Source organism: Corythoichthys intestinalis, chromosome 10, assembly GCF_030265065.1.
Source record: "Corythoichthys intestinalis isolate RoL2023-P3 chromosome 10, ASM3026506v1, whole genome shotgun sequence".
In the NCBI taxonomy this organism is placed as follows: Eukaryota; Metazoa; Chordata; class Actinopteri; order Syngnathiformes; family Syngnathidae; genus Corythoichthys; species Corythoichthys intestinalis.
The window spans coordinates 31,019,857-31,046,541 of record NC_080404.1 but is presented as its reverse complement, the minus strand read 5'-3'; the positions used below and the strand labels follow the sequence as shown (position 1 = coordinate 31,046,541).

The window sequence follows — 26,685 nt, the reverse complement described above, 5'->3', positions numbered from 1 at the left end:
TATTAAGTTTAAGTATTTTAAAACACTTTTGAAATACTACAAAAACATAAATATTGTTCTAATTATATATTTAAAATGAGTATAAATTGCAGCACTACACAAAAATCCAAAATACCTGTACCGCGATAACAGAACCGCGAAATAGTGAGAGTTTACGCCACTATACTAACGCTCCTGCTTAAGCTTTTCGAGGTTTCATATTCCCCAGCTTTCATCAATGCACCATTAGGTTGTGCCCACCAGGAGGCGGAAATGTTTCAGAATTCTTCAGGAGCCCTCGCCTGTGCACCGGCCCGGATCCTTAGGACAGGTAGTCCTGCTCTGCTCCCGATCCATTCCCGAGAGAGAGGACGGTGGCGCCTTCCACCGTGATCGTGACGACTTCCGCGGAGGAGGGAGAAAGGGAGGGGGTAGAGAGTGAGCGATCCGAGCAGTACTACCACCGCAAAGGGAGAGAGATGGCGGAGTGCGGCCGGAAGGCGCTGTCCCTCCTGGAGGCGGCCCGCTCCCGCTACGAGAGCCTGCAGATATCCGACGACGTGTTCGGCGAGTCCGGTGACGACAGCAGCGACAACCCGTTCTACAGCACCTCCGGAGACTCGGACTCAGACAACTACATCGCTGAGGTGGGCGAGGAGGAACCCCACCATCATCATCATCCTCACCACTACCACCACCACCATCACCAGAGACGGGCCGACAGAGAGAGCTCGCACGGCGGGAGAGCAGGCGGAGGTAGCCCAGGTCCTCCGGGTGCTCTGTCCCGGAGTCAAGCAGAAGAGGAGGGCTGGACGGAAACCCTGCAAGATGTCACCGTTCCGCCGTATAGAGGATCTTACGGTGAGGCGTGATGAAGAAGGTCACTTGTCACTCACACTGACTATCACGTTTTATGATGGTTCATTCAGCAACACGATGGCAACTATAGCTCATTTTACTCGGTGCGAGTGTGTGTGGGGCGGGATGACGCTGCATCACTAACTGCTGTGTTCATACCTTTGAAGCTTAATACTCGAGTTTGGTCATGCATGCGTGCAATGTGGTCCCGTAGCACTAAGTAATACTTGGCATTAAATATAGGTATTCAGTCAGCATTGTATTGTAAATATTAAGGAGTCCAATAATAATCCTGCAAATTTAAATGGTTTTGTTATTTGATCAATGACCAATATGGTGCAGGCAGTGTAAGATTAATGCCCACTGAGTGATGGTGCAAATTATAAGTTTGAGTGGTTGTATGTCTATTTGCCGTCTGACTATAGCTGGCGACCAGCCCATAGTGTAGTTCACATTTTGCTTGAAGTCTGCCAGGATAATCTTCAGCACAAAGTGGGATGGAAAATGTATGAATTTATGGATTTTGTTTTCATTGATTTTTTTTTTTTCAATATCTTTTTACATCAGTATCTGTCTCACAATTATCCAGTTCGGGTTTGAATATCACAGCTCTTGTCTTGTGTAAGTTGCCATGTTCTTTCAGTATTTGCAGTCGTTCCATTGCATGTTCTCAAAATCACATTTTCTGTTTATTGAAGACTCTAAATTGTCCATAGAATGGGACTGGAATAGTTGCTTATGCATATACAGTATGCTCCTTGATTGGCTGATGACCAGTCCAGGGTGTGCCACACCGAAAGCAGATGGGATAAACTCCATCTGAAGACAAGCGCAATAGAAAATGCATTGTGAGTTGTGCACCATCATTTTATTAGTCATAGTGCAGTGTCAGGGAACCCGGGAATGAAGTTTAGTGCAGCGCACTGCAGCTGAAGCCGCCCCAAATTGTATCAATGACTACTTGTTGACATATTGCGCCATTGCTCTCGGTTTGAAGCACTTCAGAGAAATAAATGCAGCAATTGTGTCTTCCCGGGACACACTATCATGCTGTTCGTTTTTGATAGCGGAACACAGATCATAAATGGATTTCAGCCACCTCTACTGATGTGTAGTGTGTCATAAATTTACTAGACCACCTCCCCCACCTATTTGTTTCAGACGAAGCATGACATGGTTTAATTTATGTCAGCTTTCAAAACGTCACTGTTTGGAAATCAACCTTTTAACTCATTGGTTGCCATTAGGCCTGTCACGATAACAAATTTTAGTGTGCTCATAAATTATTGCGATAAGCGATATTATTGCGCCCCCCCAATTTTTTATTAATAGATCAAGTAAACCCATTTAAATGCGATAACAAATCACAACTAAAAACAACAGACCATGCCTCTTATGTAAAAGACAACAATATTAATACCACACAGAAACACAGAATAAATAAAATGTGTTTTTCAAGAAAAAAAAAAAATACAGTTGCAGTCAATAACTTAAGCATTTAGGCAAATGAAAACTTTTCCCCTCAAAGCTTCTGCAATGGTGTTCCATAGAGATGCAACGATAGTTAAGTCACGGTTTGGTACTATTTTCGATACGGGGGACATGATTTTTGATCCAATTCAATATATTTAATGCTCTAGAAGAAAAAAAAATAACAACTGTATTTTTTGGGTCTTTTTTTTTTTTTCTGGCAAATATTAAATTGCCATCATATAAACATGCATTTTAATGCATAATATCTATGTGCTTACTTCTTACTGATCTGAAGAAATTTAGTATAAAAGTGCTGAGAACAATCTTTACTGTTTGTAAAGTGAGGCGGGGCACACTGTTGATTGCTACAGCTCTCTTAGCAGCTAGGTTTACTACATGAGCAAGACATCCTATTTGTGGTCCAAATCCATCTGTGTCACGTACTGAATTAACAATATTTGCAGCATTATCTATAGTCACTGGTATGGATTGATTTGGCCTTCTTAACTTCAATTCAGTCATGGCGGTTTATAATTCATCGATGTAGTATATGGACTACGTGTCCCATAATCACTCTGGGCTCACGTAGCCAATGGCATGGGATGTAGCACATCTAGTTTGCTGTTTCATGATATATAGTGTGTGCACGCATTAAAAAAGTTAGCAAATGACACAGAAGTTACGTCTGCTCTTTACTGCACAACACCAGAATATGACAATCGACTTTCATAAACAGGACGACTTTGAAGCACAGCGCTCTTAATTTGCCACCCAAATATTCAGTGTTGTGCCGAAAAATAGCCGCCCTGCGTGAAATGTCACCCCTGACGGGAGCGCCCACACGTAAAAAAAAATCTGGGAAAAAAAGTAGATTTTTACTCTACTAAAATACCAGAACAGAGTGCAATTTTTTTGGTCTCGGATATTTCATGCTTTTATGGATTATTTTTAATGTTAATGCGTTTTTGATAAGAAATTAGCTCTTTTGAGCTTTTTTGAAGTTGCGTTTTGTCTCAGCCATTTTCAAAGAGCCAAAAATGGCAAAGAGTGCGTGCTAAACCTCATGATTTGATTTTGATGGGTAAAGTTTAATCTAATCATCTCCCAGAAGCGGCAATAGCAACTAAATTCATGTATTTATCGGTTAAGACACGCCACGTGTCATTCCCTTCAGCAACATGCTCTGGTCTGAAGGGGTTAAATTAAGCATACCATTTAGTCACTAACTTATAACTTATTTTTAATGAAAACCGTGTAGCCGTATGTGCACGAGGTAAAAACTTTTGTTTATTCAGCAAATTATGTTTTCAGTGTGCGAAACCTGTAACCTTAATAAAACTTGTGCATACTAAATCCAAAATTCCTATACGTACTCTGAAACACCATTGAAAAAAATATATTTGGAAAAACGCAATTGTGTGGCAACTTCAAGTATGCAGCAGAGCTACGGTTTACTGTACTGTAGTTCAGTCTCTTATCCAAAGTCACATAATGTGCTCCAGCTGACCTAGCAGTGAATTGTTATAGAGAATAAATAGCTGAGAACTCCAAGTTTTCCAGAATGTTTTGTATCCCGTTTGCTTTCTAAACTAAAGCCACAGCAGGTGTGTTGTGTTTGTGCTGCGCTTTTGCATATTTGCACAAATACCATGGGCATGGCCATCCACCAATATGATTATTTGGACGCGGGCAGCATCTTATCCCATTTTATTCACAAAATCTCAAATGGACATGGTGTGCTGTTTTACTTTTCAGGGTAATGTTGAGGATTTTCTGCTGTTGAAGTAAGATAAGATGAAGTCTTCTATACTGTATGTAGTGAAAGTGCATCCAGCACTGTCTTTTTTGTCAGCTGACGGACGTTTAAGTGGCAGCTCTTCCCCACAGGAGGCCGTGCGCCGTGTACATAAATCATCAACTGCCGTCAAAAAGCCGCAAATCAAGTCGGCCTCGCTTAAGATTCAATCTGTTTCCCACTTGGTTCAGAAATAGCAGGTTGAAAGAAGTCCAAGTTTTTGTGTTCCTTTTTTTTGTTTGAGAATGACTCCAGGTTAAGTTTTTCTTTTCATCTCGTGGATGTGTGAGGGGGATGGAGGGAGTCCAAGATTATAAAGTGATGTAACTGCTTAATCGGTATATTGTAGCGGATTTAAAACACTGATTATTCTCTCACATTTAAGAGATTAGGGCTGGCCTCCTTACGCTGTGTTTTGACAGTCATCTGTCTCTTACGCAATGTGATGGAAATGCACAGCTACCAGGATATAGAAAAACAGTTATGTTATTGCTATACAGTTATCCCTCGCTACCACGCGCTTCAAACTTCGCGTCCTTAATTCATCGAGTTTTTTTTTTTTTTTTTTCCAATTAAAAAATAAATAAATGCAGTATTTTATAGACCTTTCCCGATTTGATCACGTAATTTCTCACTCTCCCTTCTGCTGCTTTTCTTGGTCAGGCAGTGCACTGGAGTTGTTTATTAAAGTTTACAATGATTGACAGACGTTAATGTTTGATCTTACCAGAGATGCTGGAAAGCCAAAGCTTCAAAGCGCCGTATGCGTTAAACATCTTTCGAATTGTTAAGCAGTTGCTGTGGCAATTCATTGTGTGTAAGTGAGCAGTTTGAGCGGATTTGAGTGGACTCACTCAATGAAGTCTTTAATCAAGATAAGCATTTTTCTACTTTATTTTTGTTTAAAAATATGTCGGTGGGACAGACAGTAATATGTTTAAAACTTATCGTAATTATTTGAAGTGCTTAAAAACCATCTATTAAAATATACATACACATAAAAGGTTTTTTTGGGTATGGTTTGGGGAAAAAAGTGAACAAATATGTCTTATATGTATTTCTTTCCAATGCTAAATCTGAATCAGTACATTGAACACACAGACACACACACACAAAAATTGAAGGGGTGTAGGGGTGTAGCGGTTTTTCACTTATCACAGCAGGTTCTGGTCCCCATTAACCACAAAAAACGAGCGATCACTGTACTGATTTCAATACCACACAGACTGCCTATCTGATGATACAAAGTCTCGTTTTATACCAGACGCCCTCTAGAGGCAATTTGTGTATTTTTCAGATGTATTTTTGATATATTCCAAATGGTTTATGAATAAACTTTCACATCCGAAACGTTCACATCAAGTTTTACATCCTAAAGTTGTTTTTAAGGGTGCTATTTAGGTATGTAACGATAAGTTCATTTAGTATACTGTAATTGAAATATCAATGCAAAACATCAATCAAAATACGGTAGTCAACTTTTGGATATTTTGTTTTGTTAAAAAGATTTTTTTTTCATTCAAAAGTCTAAAATGTTTAAGCAACAACATTTTCAAAAACAAAAATTACTGTATTTTTATTGGAGTGTAATTTGATTGTGTTGAGTGATTATATACATAATATTGTATGAAATCGAGCTCAGGCCCTTGAATTCATTTGTGGCCGATTTTACAATAACATAACAATTTTTGCTGATTATAATATCAGCAAAATGTCGTATCGTTGTAAAAACAACAACAAAAATACAATATCATTGTACCGTCATGAATCAGATAATTCACAACCACAGTGCTTTCATAACCAAACTCATGAAAAGCATTGAGAAAATGAAAATAAATGGCCAAAAGTTCCCTGGTTTGGGAATGCTTTATATTTCAGCTTCGTATTGCAACACCCGAGGTGACAGGGGGGTTTATACAAATTATCAAAATGAGTGTCAAAAGTACGTTTACTTTATTTTAATAATTAACGGCAGCAGGATGTACAGTATTTGCCTCCTGCCCATAGTTTGTATAACCTCCGGGACCATCATGACCCTTGAGGATAAGCTATATGGAAGAGGAACGAATGAGTGGCTAAGAACTTAAGAAATCCAAACATGTATTTCAATCTTATGCATCTTCTTTAGCTGTTTTCTCATGTTGAAAAATACTGAATCTGCATCATAAGAATTGAAATGTTTCTAATATTTTGCGCAATTATTTGACTTAAAGAAAGGAATAAAAACATAATTAACACCACACATTATGCTGCCTTTGTGCTAACTCCGCAGAATGACAGTCAATGAGTCGGCAAAATAGGACACATTAGAAATTGTCAGCAATGTCGTCGTGTTTGGCTGAGGTTCTGGATTTGAATCTCTATTGAACAATTTCTATTTCCCCCACTTTCCAAAATCATGCAAGTTAGGTTCTATGAAGACATTTAAGGGCCTATTTGTGTGGATACAGTGGTATGAAAAAATATCTGAACCTTTTGGAATTTTCTCACATTTCTGCATAAAATCACCATCAAATATGGTCTGATCTTTGTCAAAATCACACAGATGAAAAAAGGGTGTCTGCGTTAACTAAAATCACCCAAACATTTATAGGTTTTCCTATTTTAATGAGGATAACATGCAAACAATGACAGAAGGGGGAAAATAAGTAAGTAAACACTCTGCTTAAGGTGACTTAAACAGCAATGAAACCAATTTTTACCAAACAATTTAAGTCAGGTGTGTGTCCAAGCACTAATGTGTGGTTTAAAGCTGCCCGTCCCACTATGAAACACACACCTGGTAAGAATTGTCTTGTTGCGAAGCGCTGTCTGATGTACATCATTTCTCGGTCAAAAGAGCTGTCTGAACACCTGCGATCAAGGATTGTTGATTTGTATAAAGCTGGGAAAGGATACAAAACCGTCTCTAAAAGTCTGGATGTTCATCAATCAACAGTCAAAGAAGTTGTCTACAAATGGAGAGAGTTTGACACTGTTGCTTCACTCCCAAGGAGTGGCCGTCCACCAAAGATGACACCAAGAGTTCAGCGCAGAATTCTGTATGGTGTTCATGGGAGGACTCCATGGAAAAAGCCACTGCTGTCTAAAAAAAAAAAAATAAACATTGTTGCTCGATTAATGTTCAGAAAAAGGCACTTGGAGACTCCATATAAGTTTTGGCAAAATATTTTGAGGAGCGATGAAACCAAATTTGAATTGTCTGCGAGTAACACACAACGTCATGTGTGCATGGAGAAAAAATGGAACAGCTCACCAACATCAACACCTCATCCCCACCGTGAAGCATGGTGGAGGGAGCATCTTGCCTGGTATCAAATTCCGAGGGCGGAGCAAGCCACAGCAAACAGACAGCGGAGTGGACCAATCAGCGACCGGCAGACGTGATGTTGTTAAAGCGACAAGTAACTAGCGTGAGCGGAGAATGGAGACGTTTATTCAACATGGCTAGCGCGAGCCATGTTGACTGCTATCAATGACTTGTGTCGATGGTAATTTAAAACTGGTTTTACTGCGGATTGGAACATATTCTCGGCTCTCCCGTTCGCCATCTGTGTTGTTGCAGAGACAACTTTCGGCGCGCATGAGTGACGTTACTCGTTAAGACAACGTCACGCAAATAAACGAATTTAATTGGACGGTTGATTTTGTACTTGTTCGAGAGGCCGTTAATGGTCTGGGTCCCAGACTATTTCTCACAGTGTTTGAAAAATACAAAGAGAATAGTCTGGCAGTGCCAGGCAAGGGAGCATCATGATTTGGGGCTGTTTTGCTCCCTCAAGGCCTGGACAACCTGGAATTAATTAATGGTAGAATTAATTCAAAACTTCATCAGGATGTTTTGCGCGAAAACCTGAGGCTGTCTGTCAGACAGTTGAAGCTAAAAAGAGGATGGATGCTGCAACAAAACACAGAAGTAAATCAACTTCAGAATGATTTTAGAAAAACAAAATACACGTTCTGGAGCTGCCAAGTCAAAGTCTAGACTTGAAGATCTGTGGCATGACCTAAAGACAGCGATTCATGCCAGACATCCCAGGAATCTGACTGAACTACAGCAGTTTTGTAGAGAAGAACGGGCCAAAATTAGTACTGATTGATGTGCCAGACTGATCTGCAGCTACAGGAAGCGTCTGGTTAAAGTTATTGCTGCCAAAGGTGGGGCCATAAAATATAAAATGTGAGGGTTCACTAAATTATTTTTCCCCTTTCTGTCATTGTTTGCATACTACTCACTAAAATATGAAAACCTATAAATGTTTGGGTGGTTTTAGTTAAAGCAGACACTGGTTTTTCATCTGTGTGATTTTGACAAAGATCAGGTCACATTTGATGGTGATTTTATGCACAAATGTGAGAAATTCCAAAAAGTTCAGATGCTTTTTAATACCACTGTATGACTGTAAATGCTTATCTATATTGTATGTAGCATGTATTGAGTGTACCCCAGATTTCAGCCAGAATTTAGCATATTAATCTGTTGATTGAAATACTTTGTTTCAGTTGATCCATAGGCTTTTACTGTTGTCCTAAATTGCTTTGTCAGTGTTGTGTAAGGACTCCACAAGTAACAAAATGCATATTTGTGCAGCACCCCGTGAAGTGCCGGTAATTTCATTATCTGCTTCTGGTGCTCTTGACTCTCTCCTGCTAGAAGGAAGAAAATAAGGAGGTGAGTCACATCCCAAGGAATGATTTCTTTTAGCTGAATCCTACTTTCAGCTTTCAAGACTAATGGAATGCAATTGCAGAAGCGTTGGGAGCCATCGGCTGAGTGGGCGAGCTCGTTCTCCACCCTCAAGCCAGTATGCCGCTCTCTCGAGCTGCTCTCTTACATGTGTGTTATCTGTAACCCGGCAGCCTAGTTCGTTAGCCGTACCCACTGAGCGATAAATGAAGGAGTGTGCGAGTGCATAGACATAATGATGTGCTGAGCAAACATGCTGAGCCACACAGCGTGAATGTGTTTCATGCAAGTCATTAAGGTTCCGAAATTCCATTAAGATGGAGGGTTTGGGTTTGGGGAATAAACCAGAAATGTAACTACTATCTGTGAAGGAATAGAATTTGATTGCACTTTTTTTCTGTTCTTTAGTAATCAGAGGTAGAGAGAATTTGGTCAAAACCCCACCATTCTGCCAGAAACCTCTCCCATCGACTCAGAAACCTGGACTCACTTTGTGCCATTAAAATTGTTTCCATGCATTAAAGCTCTATATCAAGCAAATTTTGTGCCCCTCCTGACTCGCCTAAAGAAGATTTGGAACGCTGGTCCCTACTCCGGATGTCGCTGATTGCTAGAGTTAATGCAATTAAAATGAACACCCTTCCCAAATTTCTTCACCTTTTTCAATGCCTTCCTATTTTCCTTTCTAAGAATTTTTTAAAGAAAGTAGATAGTTCACTATTGTCTTTTCTTTGGGATGGGAAACCCTCTAGAATACGGCGGCAATTGTTACAGAGAGCCAGGATAGATGGCGGCCTTGCACTACCAAATTTTAGGTTTTACTACTGGGTGGCAAATCTTAAAACCATTAAGTACTGGCTTAAAGGTCCAGAAGAGACTTCAGTTCCAGTATGGTTGGAAATGGAGACGAAGTCATCCAAGCCCGCGACACTGTCTTCCTTGGTTCACTCTACTATTACAAATCCTTTTGCATCATTTACATGGAATACATGTGTTCGAGTGACGTTAAAGATTTTGAACCAGTTCAGACGCTATTTTGGGCTTCAAGCGGTTTTATTCTGTGCCTCAATAGCTGCTAACCCGGCTTCTCAACCGTCTATGTACCACAATGCCTTTATTTCCTGGGCCAATAGAGGTATCTGCAGGCTCAGGGACCTTTACATTGATAACACATTTGCAACGTTTGAACAAGTCATGACCAAATTTGATATTCCTCGGAATAATTTCTTTGTTTTTGCAAGTACGCAGTTTTGTTAGCAGCTTAAACACCTGCTTCCCCACTTTACCGGAGGAGACTGCTTTGGATACATTTCTGACACCTTTGCCTTCACTTAAGGGCAGTCTATTAATTATTTACGGCCAAATTTGTAGTTTACAAAATGTCTCTTTGACACCAATTCAAGCACTGTAGGAACAGGAACTTGGGGTGATGATTTCGGAAGAAGTATGGGGGGCTGCACTGAAAAGAGTTCATTCCTCATCAATTTGCGCACAGCATGGGCTTATTCAATGCAAAATTATTTATAGAGCACACTGGACAAAGGATAGGTTGTCCAAAATCTATAAGGATGTTGCCTCTACCTGTGCACGATGTAACAGTTCACCAGCTAATCATGCCCACATGTTTTGGTCTTGCCCATCTTTATGTAACTTTTGGTTGGATGTATTTAAGATCGTTTCAGAGATATGTAGCAGACAAATAAGTCCAGACCCCACCATAGCGCTTTTTGGAACATCCTCATCTGTGTTTGAGTTATCAAAGATGGATCAGGATAGAATTGCCTTCGTTACACTTTTGGCAAGGCGACTAATACTGCTTGCGTGGAAATCTCCCATCTCACCGTCCCATACGCTATGGATAAAGTCCATCTTAAATTGTGTCCACTTGGAGAAGATCCGGTGTACGCTTGGGGGCTGCAGAAACAAATTTTTCGAGCGGTGGACCCCTTTCCTGAAGTATGCTAGTGCCTTGAATTTGCCTCAGATTCCGGAATAATGATACTTCCTTGCTTGTTTGTTTGTTTTCTTTCCCGTTAGTGATATGGTATGGGGCTGCCCCTCCCACCGGACCTAAAGTTCATATATGCATGGTTGTCTATTGATTTTTGGTGAGCGCTGTGGGGGGCTATCAGGAGCTGTTGAACTGCAGACACTGCCCTATTATACAGTATTTTATAAATGACGAGGTGCTGTGTGTTTGTGTGTGTATGTGGTTTTGTTTTTGATTCTGCATGTATGCTTGCACGTCAAGGTCAAGTAGTGTGTAAATTGGACTCCATTGCTGAGGAATGTATGTCAATTTAACTTGTGACTGGAAAACAATAAAAAATAATTTTAAAAAATAAATTAAATTGTTTCCAAACTTGGATTTGACATTGAAGTGGTGTTAAAGACTCCTTTACCCATGTCTCTTTAATTATTTATAATAAATACATAAATTGAATGAAACAAACACAAAAAAAGCAGTTGTGCTTGACAACATCCGTGAATGTGAGGGAACATTTTGTAGCTCAATTTCCCAAATATACAGTGTCTCTTGTGAATACTGGGGGAAAATGGAGCAATTAAGGGACTTTGGTGCCTTAATCATGTATTTTGTACAGTTGATTGAACAAAATGATTATAACATTGCATAAACGTGATATATTTCCATTTGATTTAACTGCAATGCCCATTAATTTGTTAATTGTTGTTTTTAATTTGGAATATTCCAAAAGTCCACTCCTTTGCAAATTGTACTTGTCATTACACCAAAATGCTGCACCAGCGAGCCGTCTGAAAGCACAATGATGCCACATTGTGACACGATGGTGCATGTCATGTTGAATTAACTGTCCACACACTGGCAATCCGCTGTGTCATTAGACTGTGTTAATGCCTGGCTTGTCACCATGGTGGTTCACTCCAAAGTTTGACAGGGAGCACTCTGTGGAGCCTCCAGGATGACTCTAAAAAGGCATATGCCTTTGACACTTCCTCCTTTCCAATGTCTGATTGCAGGCCCTGCTCAAAAGATGCCGGCAACCGCCAGCGCTTTGGACTTCTTCCAGCTTTTCGTGCCGGACAACTGCATCCAAAACATGGTGACGCAGACCAATATGTATGCCAAAAAGTTCCAAGAGCGCTTCGGCTCGGACGAGGGCTGGCGTCCGGTCACATCCCAGGAGATGAAGGCCTTCCTGGGCTTCGTCACATCCACCAGCGTGCACCATTGCGAGTCAGTGCTCAGCATCTGGAGCTCGGGCTTCTTCAGCAACCGCAGCATCGCGCTCAAGATGAGCCAAGCACGCTTCGAGAAGATTCTGAAGTACTTCCACATTGTGGCCTTTAGGCCATCGCAGGGAAGCAACCAGGGCCTCTACAAAATCCAGCCCTTCCTAGACTCGCTACAGCAGGCTTTCAGCTGCACGTTCAAGCCTTCACAGACACAGGTGGGTTGCACAAGAGCAGTGTTTTGCAACCTTTTTTGACTCACGGCACATTTTTACATTGGAAAAAATCTCACGGCACACCACAAACCAAAAATGTTCCAAAATTATTTTCTGCACAGTATATTCAATTATCAAATAATTTCTTAGTATGTATACTTACTCAGTGTGAAACTTGAACCTGTTTAGATGAACACAATGTCGATATCCTTATTCTTCAACAGCCCTCAGTCTTTGTTTTTATGTATTTTTTTAAATTTTTTATAGCAGTTAGGCTTGAAAAAGCTCAGAATTATCAGACACGGGGACTTGAGCAATGTCTTTAACCACATCAGGGCTGAGCATCTCGCAGACAATGGCTTTGCAGGCAGGTAGTATTAATGTCTCTGTCACGGTGTGGGACTTTTTGGATTCAGCAACAAGGTAACTAGCTTTGAGGGCTTTCTAATTTTCCTTCGTAGTTTTTATATTAAAAAAAAAAACGTGTTTTCGTGTTTTCACGAAGGCGAACAAAATAGTCCATCAACTTGTTTTGAAGCGACGGGTGTTTAGTTTGGAGATGACGTTTAAACTTACTTGGCACCATGGCGCTGTGCTGCTCGTGTCGTGTTCAAGAACTGCTCGGATTTTTAGCCATAAGCCACCTTGCTGTTCTCAACAATGTGTTGGAATATAACACGGGGATTGACGGTCGTCACATATGGATAAAATAGAAAGGACACTTTCGTGTATATCAACACATGACGAGTGTAACCAAATGATGTGCAGTAGACGTGCTGGTGTCCACTTTGTTGCGGACAGCAAGGTCATTGATGGCTAGAAATCCGACCAGTTTTTGGACGCGACACGAGCAAACTTCGCTCATCTGCACATGACTGAGAACTTTCTACCTACTCCTTCCTTCTTTCCAACTGCAACTCCGCCCGACGACGTATAAAATATTGTAATAGCCCCGAATGGGGAGATAGAAAGGAGAGGAGTCGGTGATGACTTTCCCACTTTATTGTGGCAACAATGGAAAGCAATAAACAAAATAAAAGCGGTATCCGAAACGTGCAACGCTAACTTCGGTCTCACGCCCTTCTCCCTCCCTCCTTGCTTGCTTCCTGCTAAGTCACCACTCTGTAGTCTCATGGCCCCTTCAAGGCCCGCACAGTTACGGACATTACAATATATATATATATATATATACATATATATATATATATATATATATATATATATATATATATATATATATATATATATATATACGTATATATATATATATATATATATATATATATATATATATATATATATATATATATACGTATATATATATATATACGTATATATAATATATATACGTATATATATATATATACGTATATATATATATATATATATATATATATATATATATATATATATATATATATATATATATATATATATACGTATATATATATATACAGTGCCTTGCAAAAGTATTCGGCCCCCTTGAATCTTGCAACCTTTCGCCACATTTCAGGCTTCAAACATAAAGATATGAAATTTAATTTTTTTGTCAAGAATCAACAACAAGTGGGACACAATCGTGAAGTGGAACAACATTTATTGGATAATTTAAACTTTTTTAACAAATAAAAAACTGAAAAGTGGGGCGTGCAATATTATTCGGCCCCTTTACTTTCAGTGCAGCAAACTCACTCCAGAAGTTCAGTGAGGATCTCTGAATGATCCAATGTTGTCCTAAATGACCGATGATGATAAATAGAATCCAAATGTGTGTAATCAAGTCTCCGTATAAATGCACCTGCTCTGATGTCTCAGGGTTCTGTTTAAAGTGCAGAGAGCATTATGAAAACCAAGGAACACACCAGGCAGGTCCGAGATACTGTTGTGGAGAAGTTTAAAGCCGGATTTGGATACAAAAAGATTTCCCAAGCTTTAAACATCTCAAGGAGCACTGTGCAAGCCATAATATTGAAATGGAAGGAGCATCAGACCACTGCAAATCTACCAAGACCCGGCCGTCCTTCCAAACCTTCTTCTCAAACAAGGAGAAAACTGATCAGAGATGCAGCCAAGAGGCCCATGATCACTCTGGATGAACTGCAGAGATCTACAGCTGAGGTGGGAGAGTCTGTCCATAGGACAACAATCAGTCGTACACTGCACAAATCTGGCCTTTATGGAAGAGTGGCAAGAAGAAAGCCATTTCTCAAAGATATCCATAAAAAGTCTGGTTTAAAGTTTGCCACAAGCCACCTGGGAGACACACCAAACATGTGGAAGAAGGTGCTCTGGTCAGATGAAACCAAAATTGAACTTTTTGGCCACAATGCAAAACATTATGTTTGGCGTAAAAGCAACACAGCTCATCACCCAGAACACACCATCCCCACTGTCAAACATGGTGGTGGCAGCATCATGGTTTGGGCCTGCTTTTCTTCAGCAGGGACAGGGAAGATGGTTAAAACTGACGGGAAGATGGATGCAGCCAAGTACAGGAACATTCTGGAAGAAAACCTGTTGGTATCTGCACAAGACCTGAGACTGGGACGGAGATTTATCTTCCAACAGGACAATGATTCAAAACATTAAGCCAAATCTACAATGGAATGGTTCAAAAATAAACGTATCCAGGTGTTAGAATGGCCAAGTCAAAGTCCAGACCTGAATCCAATCGAGAATCTGTGGAAAGAGCTGAAGACTGCTGTTCACAAACACTCTCCATCCAACCTCACTGAGCTCGAGCTGTTTTGCAAGGAAGAATGGGCAAGAATGTCAGTCTCTCGATGTGCAAAACTGATAGAAACATACCCCAAGCGACTTGCAGCTGTAATTGGAGCAAAAGGTGGCGCTACAAAGTATTAACGCAAGGGGGCCGAATAATATTGCACGCCCCACTTTTCAGTTTTTTATTTGTTAAAAAAGTTTAAATTATCCAATAAATTTTGTTCCACTTCACGATTGTGTCCCACTTGTTGTTGATTCCTGACAAAAAATTAAAATTTTATATCTTTATGTTTGAAGCCTGAAATGTGGCGAAAGGTTGCAAGGTTCAAGGGGGCCAAATACTTTTGCAAGGCACTGTATATACGTATATATATACACATATAACACCGGTTGAAAAAAACTGCACAAGAGTATTATTCCCCTTCAAGTATTCACTAGAGTTGGGCCGAAACTTAGACTGTAAAAAAAAAAAAAAAATGAATAAAAAACTGTAAATAAAAAGTTGGCAAAATTTCAAGTCAACCAATTTAATTTTAAAATTTCAAGTTTGGAACCCTTAAGTCTAAACTTGACTTACCGTACTAGCAAATGCTGTTACTTTAAAAACAATATACAATGCAATGGCGTAGGTTTGCATTGGGACGGTAGGGACATAACACTACCAACTTTTCAGGATGTTAAAATTGTCCCCACCAACTTTTAAGCAACCTTATTTGCATTATATAATGAGTCCAGTTGGTAATTTAGATTATCTTCCCATATGTTGTAAGGATAGAATAGACACTACATTATTAAGTGAATCATTTTCATCATGTTCAGACTTATATTTATTGTTAGGGGAGCATGAGTTGGAGGGGATTCCAGAGCAGACAAATTGAGTGTGGCGAGTTTTATTTTCAAGCATAAGAGAACGTGGCAGGTGTAGTTAGCTCTACTCGGGCTAGCGGGGCCGGCGTGAGACTTGGAAGCTCGGAAGGAGGCAGGAGTGGAATCCAAAGTGGAGCGCGCAAAGTCAGGACCTGGAGCAAGAACATAAACGTCGTGAGCCGGGAATCAGACAAACAATCAAGTACGCGAGATGCAACTGACGTGGTAAACAGACTAGTCGATCAGGCGACGAGGTGGCAGCGTCCACTGGCTTATGAAGACTGCCGATTTTCATTTCCAGCACCTGTGGCTGCTCCACCCGTCTGACGTCCAACCTGCAATTAGACTAAAAACATGCACATCTGCCCAAGGTGGGCCAGTTCTCAGGAGGGAGGGCCAGAGGCCCTAACATTTATCCCTTTTCACTTGCTGAATGTGCTGGTCCATTTTTTCCCCCTTCCAACGCATGTTTGATTGGCTGATGACATAACCCCCGCCACACAGACACACGCATATTCACATGACCCAAACAGATTCATGTTGACAACATGCTGCCTCCTCTGCCCGTTCAAAGAGGAGTGATATTAGGGTTTTTTTTCCACTGGCCAGCAGCAGCCACTGCAAGTAATGTAAAAAGACGTTAATGTTATTGAGGTGGGGGAAATACCACTAATTTTGCTACTGAAATTCTGACCTGCATGAGAGTTATCATCACATTAAACTGTGTAAAGTTGCTAACCTGCAAAACTACTGTGGTCAGGCCAACCACATGGAACAATGAAGTCAAGCTAGCCGTGCCTCATTTGGATCATTGTTTGCATTCTGTGTATTACGGTAATGCAACATGGTGGCTTTAGAGTGCAAGTCCCTTTATAAACAAACAAACAAAAAAAAAAACCCGGAGCTATCCAAGAATGGGTCCATTTCAGGGGCACACTGACATGAACATGAACTCATGAAGAAAAACCGACATGAAAATAGAAATCTGTGAAATGAAATCACACATCAGAATTTCATAAGAGTACTTTGGTTCGAGCCTTGGGATAGTAATAAAAAAAAAAAGAATAATAATAATGATAATCTTTTGTAGTTATTGAAAACAAAGATTTGAATCGAACATTGTATCACCTGAACCAATACACATGAAAGTTAGTATAAGTCAGTAGAGATTTATTTTGCATTCATCACTTAGTCTATCAATTAATTAGGTTCATATTCGTGAAAAATGTAGCCCTGACCCCTGTTAAATAAATATTTTTGGTCTTATTAATGTCCCGTCCCCAGCAAAAAGTGTAAATGCAGGTTATGCTGTTATATCGTCCCTACCAATGTTGAGACCAATCCTACGCCCTGAATACAAGGTCAGTCTTCAGTGTTTAAAAAAAATAAAAAATTAAAAAATATACGTTTCAAGTGTGATAATCACCAACATGCAAAAATTAGATTTAACACTAAAGTAAAGCCATCTTCATTGAAGCGGAGATTATTTTTAAGGAACATTTATTCTCCCCACGTTTCCCATTAACGCACCATGGCTGAAAAAAATTAAATTGCACTGAATGTTCAGCGAGATAACGTCAAGAACTGTGCTCTTGATTGAGGGCGAGCCAAGCGAGTCCCGCAAGGAACGTCAATCTGAGAGCAGTCTGCACATTGCCTTCACAAGTTTGTGTGTGTATCTTGAGAAAAGGAATTATGTATCTAGGCCAGTTTATTTTATCTGTCAGACGTCCATGCCAGCGGGTGTCACGGCTGTCCAAAAATGTCTCTCGATATCACTCAATTTGACCCAGAAAGCTCAAGTCTGAGGTTTCGCCATACTAAGTTGACAATTAAATAATGCGCAGATTTGATTGACGCTGTCAGAGAGTATTGATTTAACAATATGTACATTTATATAGCTCTGAATTATAGCACTGCACTGCACCACACTCAGAGAAATCTCATTATAGTATGCTCTACTTAATCCTGTGTCTGGCGAGTGTCATTTGCTGTTCTAAGTGCCATTCATAACTGGCTTGACAGGGTACTCCTTAGCTCAATATTTAACAGGAAATAATAATGCAAGAGGGAGGAGAAGGTAGCATAAAAGCCACACAGGAAGGACGTATGTACCACATTCAAATTATTTTGTGGAAGGATCGTTTTCTTTTTCCTATAGTACTAGCATGCTGACTTTTTCTTTTAGATGTTACGCAAACCAGTATGGACACTTTTAGTTCGGACCAAATGAGGCCACCGACCTGACCAGTTGCCATGGTGACAGTCATTCCAGTACATTGTCAAGACAAACATGGTGCAAGGAGGAATTACATAACGTTCCATGTTTAGACTATAAAATCCATCTTTTCGATATAACAGTACAAGTGAGGGTGTGAGCAGAAATCCTCCAACCCAACTGCAGTCCAAAACGTTTATCACTTTGGAAGACAAAACCAACAGGGAAATGATTGTTCTCCAAAGCAACACTTGGACACAGAGGACAGAAATTATATAACAACATTAGAAAATGGAGGAAGATTCCAAATGAATAATGAAGGAATAAGAGGACAGTTAAGGATAGGCTTTTCTTTGAGGCCAAAAAATATGTATGCAGTGAATATAAAATGTCTACACAGACCTGCTCAGATGCCAGCTTTCTATGATAAATACAAAAGACTATCAAAAGCCCTTTTTCTATTATTCACGGCATTTGAAAAATGGTGTGCAGACGTTTAATATTCATTGTCCAGATTTGGTGTTCTGACAAGCTTAAGCAGGATTTTGGTGTTGGCAGGTCCTTCATGAACCTTTGATAGACGAAGATCCGGTTTTCATCAGCACCTGTACGGAACGTGAGCAGAGGAAGAGGAAGAAGAGGAAGTTTAGTCTTTGGGTTCGACAATGCACCTCCACAGGATTCATCTGTCAGGTACGGAATGTGTGAATACTGTAGCAATTATGGATTAAATTGCGATAGATGTTTGATGTTTGAAAGCCCATGAAAAAAAACAACAAAAAAATAACTCAAGTTGAGTACTTTGCCCCTGTTATACAAGTGCCCCTTGTCAGATATGCACCTCTTTGTTGGTTGCTACTAAATGGTAAAAGTCATTCATCCATAGCTTGATACAGGGTGGGGCAAAGCAACTTGCTTATTTAAATTAGGCGCCCTCAAGCGATGGTTGCTCTGAGGATGTTAGGGATGGACTTATTTGAGAGGGTGGGGCTTAAAGTTTGGTTCTTATCATACAGGGTGGAGCAAAGCAACTTGCTTATTTAAATTAGGCGCCCTCAAGCGATGGTTGCTCTGAGGATGTTAGGGATGGACTTATTTGAGAGGGTGGGGCTTAAAGTTTGGTTCTTATCATACTTTATTTATTTTGTGTTTATTTATCAAGAACCCCAGTGAGCGTCATGGAGTGGACGAAGTTCTAACGCGTTTTCGCTGTTGAGACATTTTTTTCAACAACGCAACATGCATTCCGTAGACATTTCAATATTGCCCCCCGTGGTCGTGTTCCTGGCCGGCAGTTGATTGTTTCATGGGTAAACAACTTCAGAGAAACGGGTGATGCAAGAAAAGAAACCTGGCCTCTCAAAGTGCCTCATATGCATTTTCACGATCAATAAAATGGCGTGGATTAAGTTCCTGCACCATTGCTAATTTGTAACGAGGAAATTTCAATTCTTCGTAGCGGCTTCGTCTCACAGAACAAGCAGCAAACCCAAGAGCAGATGTGTGTTTGCGGGAAGACCGTCGGGGAGATCTCAAAACAGATTGTCTCACCACGGCAATGTTTTGGGGTGTCCTTTGCTGTTTGTGGGAGACCAGGTTTCTTTTTCTTTACATCACCCGTTTCCCTGAAGTTGTTTACCGTGAAACAATTGACTGCTGGCCAGGAACACGACCAAATGGGGCAATATTGAAATTTCTACGGAAGAAACATTGCGTTGCAACGATTGACTGACCGCTTGAAAAAAATGCTTCAACGGCGAAAGCACGTTCCAACTTCATCCACTCCATGATGCTCACTGGGGTTCCTGAAAATAAACAAAATAAATAACGCACATTAAGAGCTAAACTTTAAGCCCCACCCTCTCAAATAAGTCCATCCCTACTATCCTCAGCGCAACTATCGCTTAAAGGTGCCAAATTTAAATAAGCAAGTTGCTCTGCCCCACCTTGTATAACAGCAACACAAAATTGCTTGAACTGTACATACAACTCCATGTTTTAATTTCTACTGTAACTTCATTCAGTACTCTGCTGATTGTCATGTCATCAATTGTACTTTTGTTCCCAGAACTAGAGACAAAACAGCATTGCATTTTACTAAAATAAAAAATCCTAAATGTTGCCAAGTTCCTACCGGCCTTACGGCAAACACATTAAAATTCTCACTGTCGATTACCAGTCAACTGATGTGTCTGCTCTGACTCATGTTGACGTTGAGACAAAGAGAAGAAAGGTGAGTTAATGGAGCAAATCAATCAGATTCCATTAACCACCATACACGCGCAGGCCACTTAGTGGAATAGCCACAGGCAGGCTACATGTTGGCTAATCAGACTAATGCAATGTTTGTCCTCAACGAAAGCAAATTGGATGGCCGTCTCTCCTCTTTGTCTGCGCAGGTCTCGGTGCATCTGAAAGAGGGCCAAGGTGTGGACGGCCTGGGCGCCTTGAAGAACAAACCTCAGCTGCATAGTCTGGTGGCCAAGCAGTTGTGCCAAAACATTTCTGGCAAGAACACAATCATCTTCACGGGGCCATCCATCACTAGTCTCGGCCTTTTCAAAGAGTTCAGCAAGCAAGGTGGGCTCTTCCGGTGTTCTCCAATTTCACTATAGTATCAAATAGCTAATGGATATAATATTGAATATTTAAAACAATGTGTTAAAAAACGTAGGTAATAAAAATGAAAATACTGTTTTATGAAATTACTAAACTAGATTGATAGATACGGAGACAGACAAAATTTTTTTGACTTGATGTAAATTGGACACCACTGAACTGTGACATTGTTGGAAAGTCTATTTTGGTATACACCAGCAGACTTCGGTCAAATGGCTGCTCAAAAAGGATTAGAATCAAGTCATTCAGCAGAAAAAAACATCATTCAGTGCAACACAAAAGAGATGAGGCATTTTAAACTCAATTGTGCTGAACTGCAAGACAAATAAAAGTCTGGAGACGAGATCAATATTTTGTCAACCTAATGAGACCAGACAAAACCCCATAATTCAGTGCTTGTTGGTGCTAGATAAATGAGATGTGCAGGCAGAAATGGCAGGATGAGATATAAAACAAAGAATGGCTACAAGAAAGAAATCACTGGCTATGTCACTGCTTTTGTATCCCCCCCGCAGACATATATTGCTGCGGTCTCCTTAGCACCAGAAAGAGCGACTGCACTGGTTTGCCTCAGAGCATGCTAGTGTGCAGCTCCACGCCAGCGCAGCGCGGCCAGTGGCGGGTGATGATGCAAGGCAGCATGTCGCTTATCAGCTGGTACAACAAGGGACACTTCAGGTTCCTCACCAACGCGTACTCGCCTACCAAACAAGGTAGACACTACACAATCGACTTGGGAAGACCTTTTTTGCTTTATTGATATGAAACTCGCAAGGGCGTAGGTTTGGCCTCAAAATTGGTAGGGCCGATATAAAAGCATAACCTACATGTACACTTTTTACTTGGGATGGGACATTAATAAGACCAAACAGATTGGGTTAACAGGGAGAGGGCTACATTTCTAATGAATATGAATTAATTTAAAAGCTAATTAAATGATATGCTAACTCAGGAGTGCTCATTAGGTCCATCGCAATGCTAGTGTGGGTAGCTCGTGGCATCCAAAAAAATATGTATAAAGTGTATAAGTCTATGTTGGGTTGTTTGAACAACATAAGAGGTTATGCAGCACCCGTCTATCTCTCAGCTGAGCTTACTCACGTTTTTCTGGTTCTATAGTTTCCAGCAAAGTTCACTACATTTCTCACAGTTAAATTAACGTTAACAGTCGAAAACACAAGCAGAAAGACACTTCTCTCTAAGCAGCTTCTTACTCGAGTTTTGCAGGCTAGCCAGTTCACAGTTTAATATTATGCTAACTCTGATGAAGGTCGGACTTTCAGTAGCAAAATTAGCGGTGTGTTTCCCTCCTCCACAAAATCGGCGTCTTTTTAAATTACTTACAGTGGCTGCCGCTGGCGGAAAAAAACTTTGAATATCCCTCCACTTTCACCCCTGGCATTAAGGGGAAGGACAGGAAAGCTTCACCACGGCACGGGGCTTTCTTGCGGACCCACCTCCCTTGGAGCTCCCAAGAAAAAATGTTGACTATACTGTAATGATTGTGGATGTGATTATAGAATTGGAATATGATTATTTGCACTGAATTCATTTTTTGCACTTTTCATCTGCTTTAAAAAAATATATTGTTACTCATGTTATTATAGGAAATTGTTCTTCTTCGTGATTATTGGAATCAATAACTGACGCGTTGACCTTGGCCAGTGGTTTTGATATTGGGGCCAGTGAACAAAAACCAGTGGCCGATTTCCCTTATTATTACAAGTCAAGGTACTAACTGTATGCTGAAAAAAAACATTTCTGAGAACTCTGGGATATCTTCAAAAATTTTGCATACTCACTTAAATGATGTATTTATAAATGATTAATTTCAGTAATTTTCTTCTAATCTAATGTACATTTTAATCCACAACAGCTCAGAGAGCGTGATGCGTTTTTATCTCTTGGTTGTGTGTTTGTGTCAGGTTTGATTATCAAGAGAAAAAGTGGCGAGGTTCCTTGTCCTCTGGCAGTGGAGGCCTTTGCAGCGCACCTCAGCTACATTTGCAAATACGATGACAAATTCAGCAAGTACGTGCACCTGAACACAACAAAATGTATATTCACAGTTAACTGGAATACTTGTTCCTCTTCAAATCAACTTCAGTTTGATACAAAGGTGGGTAGACTAGGAAAAAATTGTACTCAAGTAAGAGTAGTGTTCCTTCAAAAATAATAATACTCTAGTAAAAATAAAAGTATTCATCCAAAAAATATACTCCAGTATGAGTAAAAACATATTTGGTGAAAAGAATACTCAAGTAATGAGTAACATTGCGAGTAACTGCTTAAGATGTTTGAGGTTTTTTGTTTTGTTTAAACAATAGTATTTTTTTGGCACAAAGATATCTATATAAACAGTTGTTATTATACTGTACTATAACATATTACAGTACCACATTAAGCCAAAGAAATAAAAAAAAACAACAATACATTGAATTCCAGAGAGAGAAAATCCTGCAGGAATGAAGCATTATTATGTATAAATTGCTTGAGTGCCCTTTAGTGGAGAATACATATTTCATATTATGAAGCTAAAAGGATCATCTCCAGTTTTCCGTGGTCACTCGGTGCAAAATAAATACTGGTAGAGAGATTGAAATCTGCGCTTTCGAGTCATGTTGACAGCAGCACTCTGTCAAATACTTAATTTTTAACGATTTTTAAAGACGCCACGTGATGGAACAGGCTGGCTTGACCATAGAACGGCAAACTTGAGTCGGATTGGTATTATGGAGTCATGTGATTATTATTGCGATGTCTTATTGGTGAAACTGCTTGAGCCATTGGCGTCTCTTGCAAAACAAAACAAAAAGAAAGTAAAATCCAATATGTAGAATAAAGAGGAAAAATGTAACAACTCGCCCAGCTCAAAGTAGCGGAGTAAGAGTCACGTTTCTTCATAAATTTACTCAAGTAAAAGTAAAAAGTATGGCTTAGTAAAACTACTCTTAGAAGTAGATTTTTCTCAAAACGTTACTCAAGTAAATGTAAGGGAGTAAATTACTGGTTATTCTGGTTAGATATGATATTAATTTAGTGTGTCCATGTGCGCTTGCAGGTACTTTATCTTCCACAAGCCCAACAAGACGTGGCAGCAGGTGTTCTGGCTGAGCATCAGCATTGCCATCAACAACGCATACGTCCTCTATAAGATGTCCGATGCCTACGCCTCAAAGCGCTACAGCCGGGCACAGTTCGGCGAGAGACTGGTGAAGGAGCTGCTGGACGTCGATGACGACTGCTCGCCCACGCCGTGAGGAGGCGAGGGAGCACTTACACGCAGCCGCCTCTCTGCCTGACACCCATATTCACATTCACACACTTTCTCTTGCCTGTACAGACTGTGTGTCACCATGCTGAAGCAGTGCCAACTTGTAATCGAGTCCTTATCGGTTTTACTGTAGGTAATAAGTAACATCATGATGAGGAGGAACGAGTACAGTGAAGATTTGTCAAAACATTAGATCACATGTGTATTCAGGGCCTTCTACACAAGCTTAGCTAACCAACATAGTACATTTCCCAATTTATTTATAATTTGTCAAAAAAGAAAACAATGTGTTCGTCCATAAAACCCCCACATTGTTATTCGCAGCACTTTTTTGGGTCACTCCCTGCACATTTCTCAACTATATCCCACACAGGACATCTTCCCAGAACTTTTCTTACAATTATAGATTGAACACAAGTTTCCCAATTTTTTCCATTACAAATTCAAACTCTTCAGCCACTTTAGACTAATTGTCACTTGCCAATAATTCACACTTTTCCAAAAGATATATTTAACACATTTCTCCTGCATTTCTCTGGTAACTCAAATAATTCAAACAGCTCATCTTATTAATACCATCCGGGGAGCTTTTTTTACTTCATAGTATTTCCCACACATTTTATCGTAAAATTTACATTTTGCCATGCACAGCAAAATTACTGTAAGAGATATTTTACAGATTTGACTTGTATTGCCACATTTCTTGATCAGTACAAACCACACTTTAAACTGTTCAGTGACATTGTCAAGATTACATGAAGACTTGCTACATTTTCACACGAAATGCTATTATTCTGGATATACGTATATTAAATATAATTACCTGTTCCAGTCATAATTTCTGATCAGGCATCAAAATTACTTGATTTATTTTATTCACTTGGTTCTTTCATTTCACATTTAATGGGTGGGCTGGCATTCCAAAGACAAAATTAATTGTATGTGAGCAATTAAAAAAAAAAAATCCCCCTTTAAATACTTTAAATGTCCTGTGAAATACGGTTCCAAGAAACACAAATGTTTCCACATATCTAACAATGAACTAATAGAATGGATAATATAAATGACAATGAGAGTATGTGTACATATACTAGATGTATTAAATCAAGCCAATCACTTAGCTGTAATTAAGTCATCATAGTTTCCGTGTTTCTATTTTGTTTACAAATCAGTGTACGTATATCACAGACTCAAGATTGTCATTTTTTTTTTTTAATTATCACTAATCCAAAGCAATGTTGTCACATATTGTGTGTGTGTGTGCGTGTGTGTGAGGGGAGGACGTGTGAGTGAATTACTGAACATCGTGTCGTCATTTGCAATACACTTTATGAAGGCATCCAAGAGAAACACTTTCTGTATCAATCCCACACATGTATCCTATAGTGCCTCCTTTTTGTTTCACTCCCCATGCAAACAAAATGAATGTGATGGAGGAAAAGTGCTGACACTTCTCGTTTACATCCTTAAAGAATCACAAAATGAATTACGAATAACTTGCCCTAGTTGTGCAGTATATGTATGTGGGGGTCATCGTATTGTGTGCTTTTCTGTGCAGTGCTTCATCTATTCTGTACGTCCATTGTGGATTAATCAGCTCTGATGATGAATAAGAGTGAGCTCAGGGCGCCACGGCTAACTAACCACACTCCTACATCACAATAGTAACCCACTGGCTGCCATTGAGGCCGATAAACATCCAATCCATTTGACCATTTGGGGCTGGCAGCGATCTTCTGCTGCTAACCCTCCCAGCTCAAATGGATTGGACGTCTATTGCCGTTTATGGCAGTGAATGAGTTAATAGCTGACTAACACACGTTCATACAGTGGAATTAATCTCATAACCGGGTGCTATCAGTGTAAATTAGACGTAAATGTTGTAATATCTTAGCAGCCACGAAGAGGAGATGAAAAACTGGTAAAAGATGGTTTTAAAAAAAAAAAGGTATTCCCTTCATGCAATTTATGAGCCGGCCAGACGTGTGTGTGTTTGCGTGCGTGCGAGGGTGTGTGTGTGCATGTATTGTGAACTCTGGGTTGAAATGTGTACAATAACTGGACCAAATAAATTTCAGAAATGTGTGTAATGACGAGTTGCACAAGGCGCTTGTGTCACTTCCATTTTTGAAATACAGTACATTACGTAAAATCTAGTTCAAAGTGTAAGAGAACACCTAAACAAACTCAGCAATACGAATTTTGGGCCACATTCAGACTGCAGGCATACAGTATCTGATTCCAATTTGATTTCTTCTTAAATCTGATTTTTAGTGCTGACTGTTCACTCTATTTTTAGCAAGTGTCTAAATCAGATCTGGGCCTGTTCGGACGGGGCAGTATTATTGACCCGTCTGACAGGCTGCTGTGGCAACGAAGGCGTTATTCAGTGGAGAGCATGGGTGTCAGACTTATTTTGGTTCACAGGCTACATTCAAGGTAATTATATCATGTGGGCTGGACCACTTTCTTTTTCACCAAATACTAGTCTTTCTCAAAAAATTAGCATATTGTGATAAAGTTCATTATTTTCTGTAATGTACTGATAAACATTAGATTTTCATATATTTTAGATTCATTACACACAACTGAAGTAGTTCAAGCCTTTTATTGTTTTAATATTGATGATTTTGGCAAAAACGTCAAGAAACAAACAAAAATCCCTATCTCAAAAAATTTGCATATTTCATCCGACCAATACAAAAAAAAATGTTTTTTAATACAAAAAAAGTCAACCTTCAATTAATTATATCGGTTATGCAC

General features: G+C 39.8%; 1 protein-coding gene across 1 annotated transcript; it reads left to right on the top strand.

Moving 5' to 3' along the window:
* The first annotated feature begins 256 nt into the window (after positions 1–256).
* Positions 257–26,422, top strand: pgbd5 (piggyBac transposable element derived 5). The gene is made up of 7 exons (XM_057849051.1): positions 257–840; positions 11,793–12,223; positions 18,588–18,722; positions 20,429–20,609; positions 21,164–21,361; positions 22,574–22,679; positions 23,710–26,422. Exons 1-7 carry the CDS (start codon positions 459–461, stop codon positions 23,906–23,908), a joined length of 1,632 nt encoding a protein of 543 aa, XP_057705034.1. The 5' UTR covers positions 257–458; the 3' UTR covers positions 23,909–26,422.
* Positions 26,423–26,685: the final 263 nt, after the last annotated feature.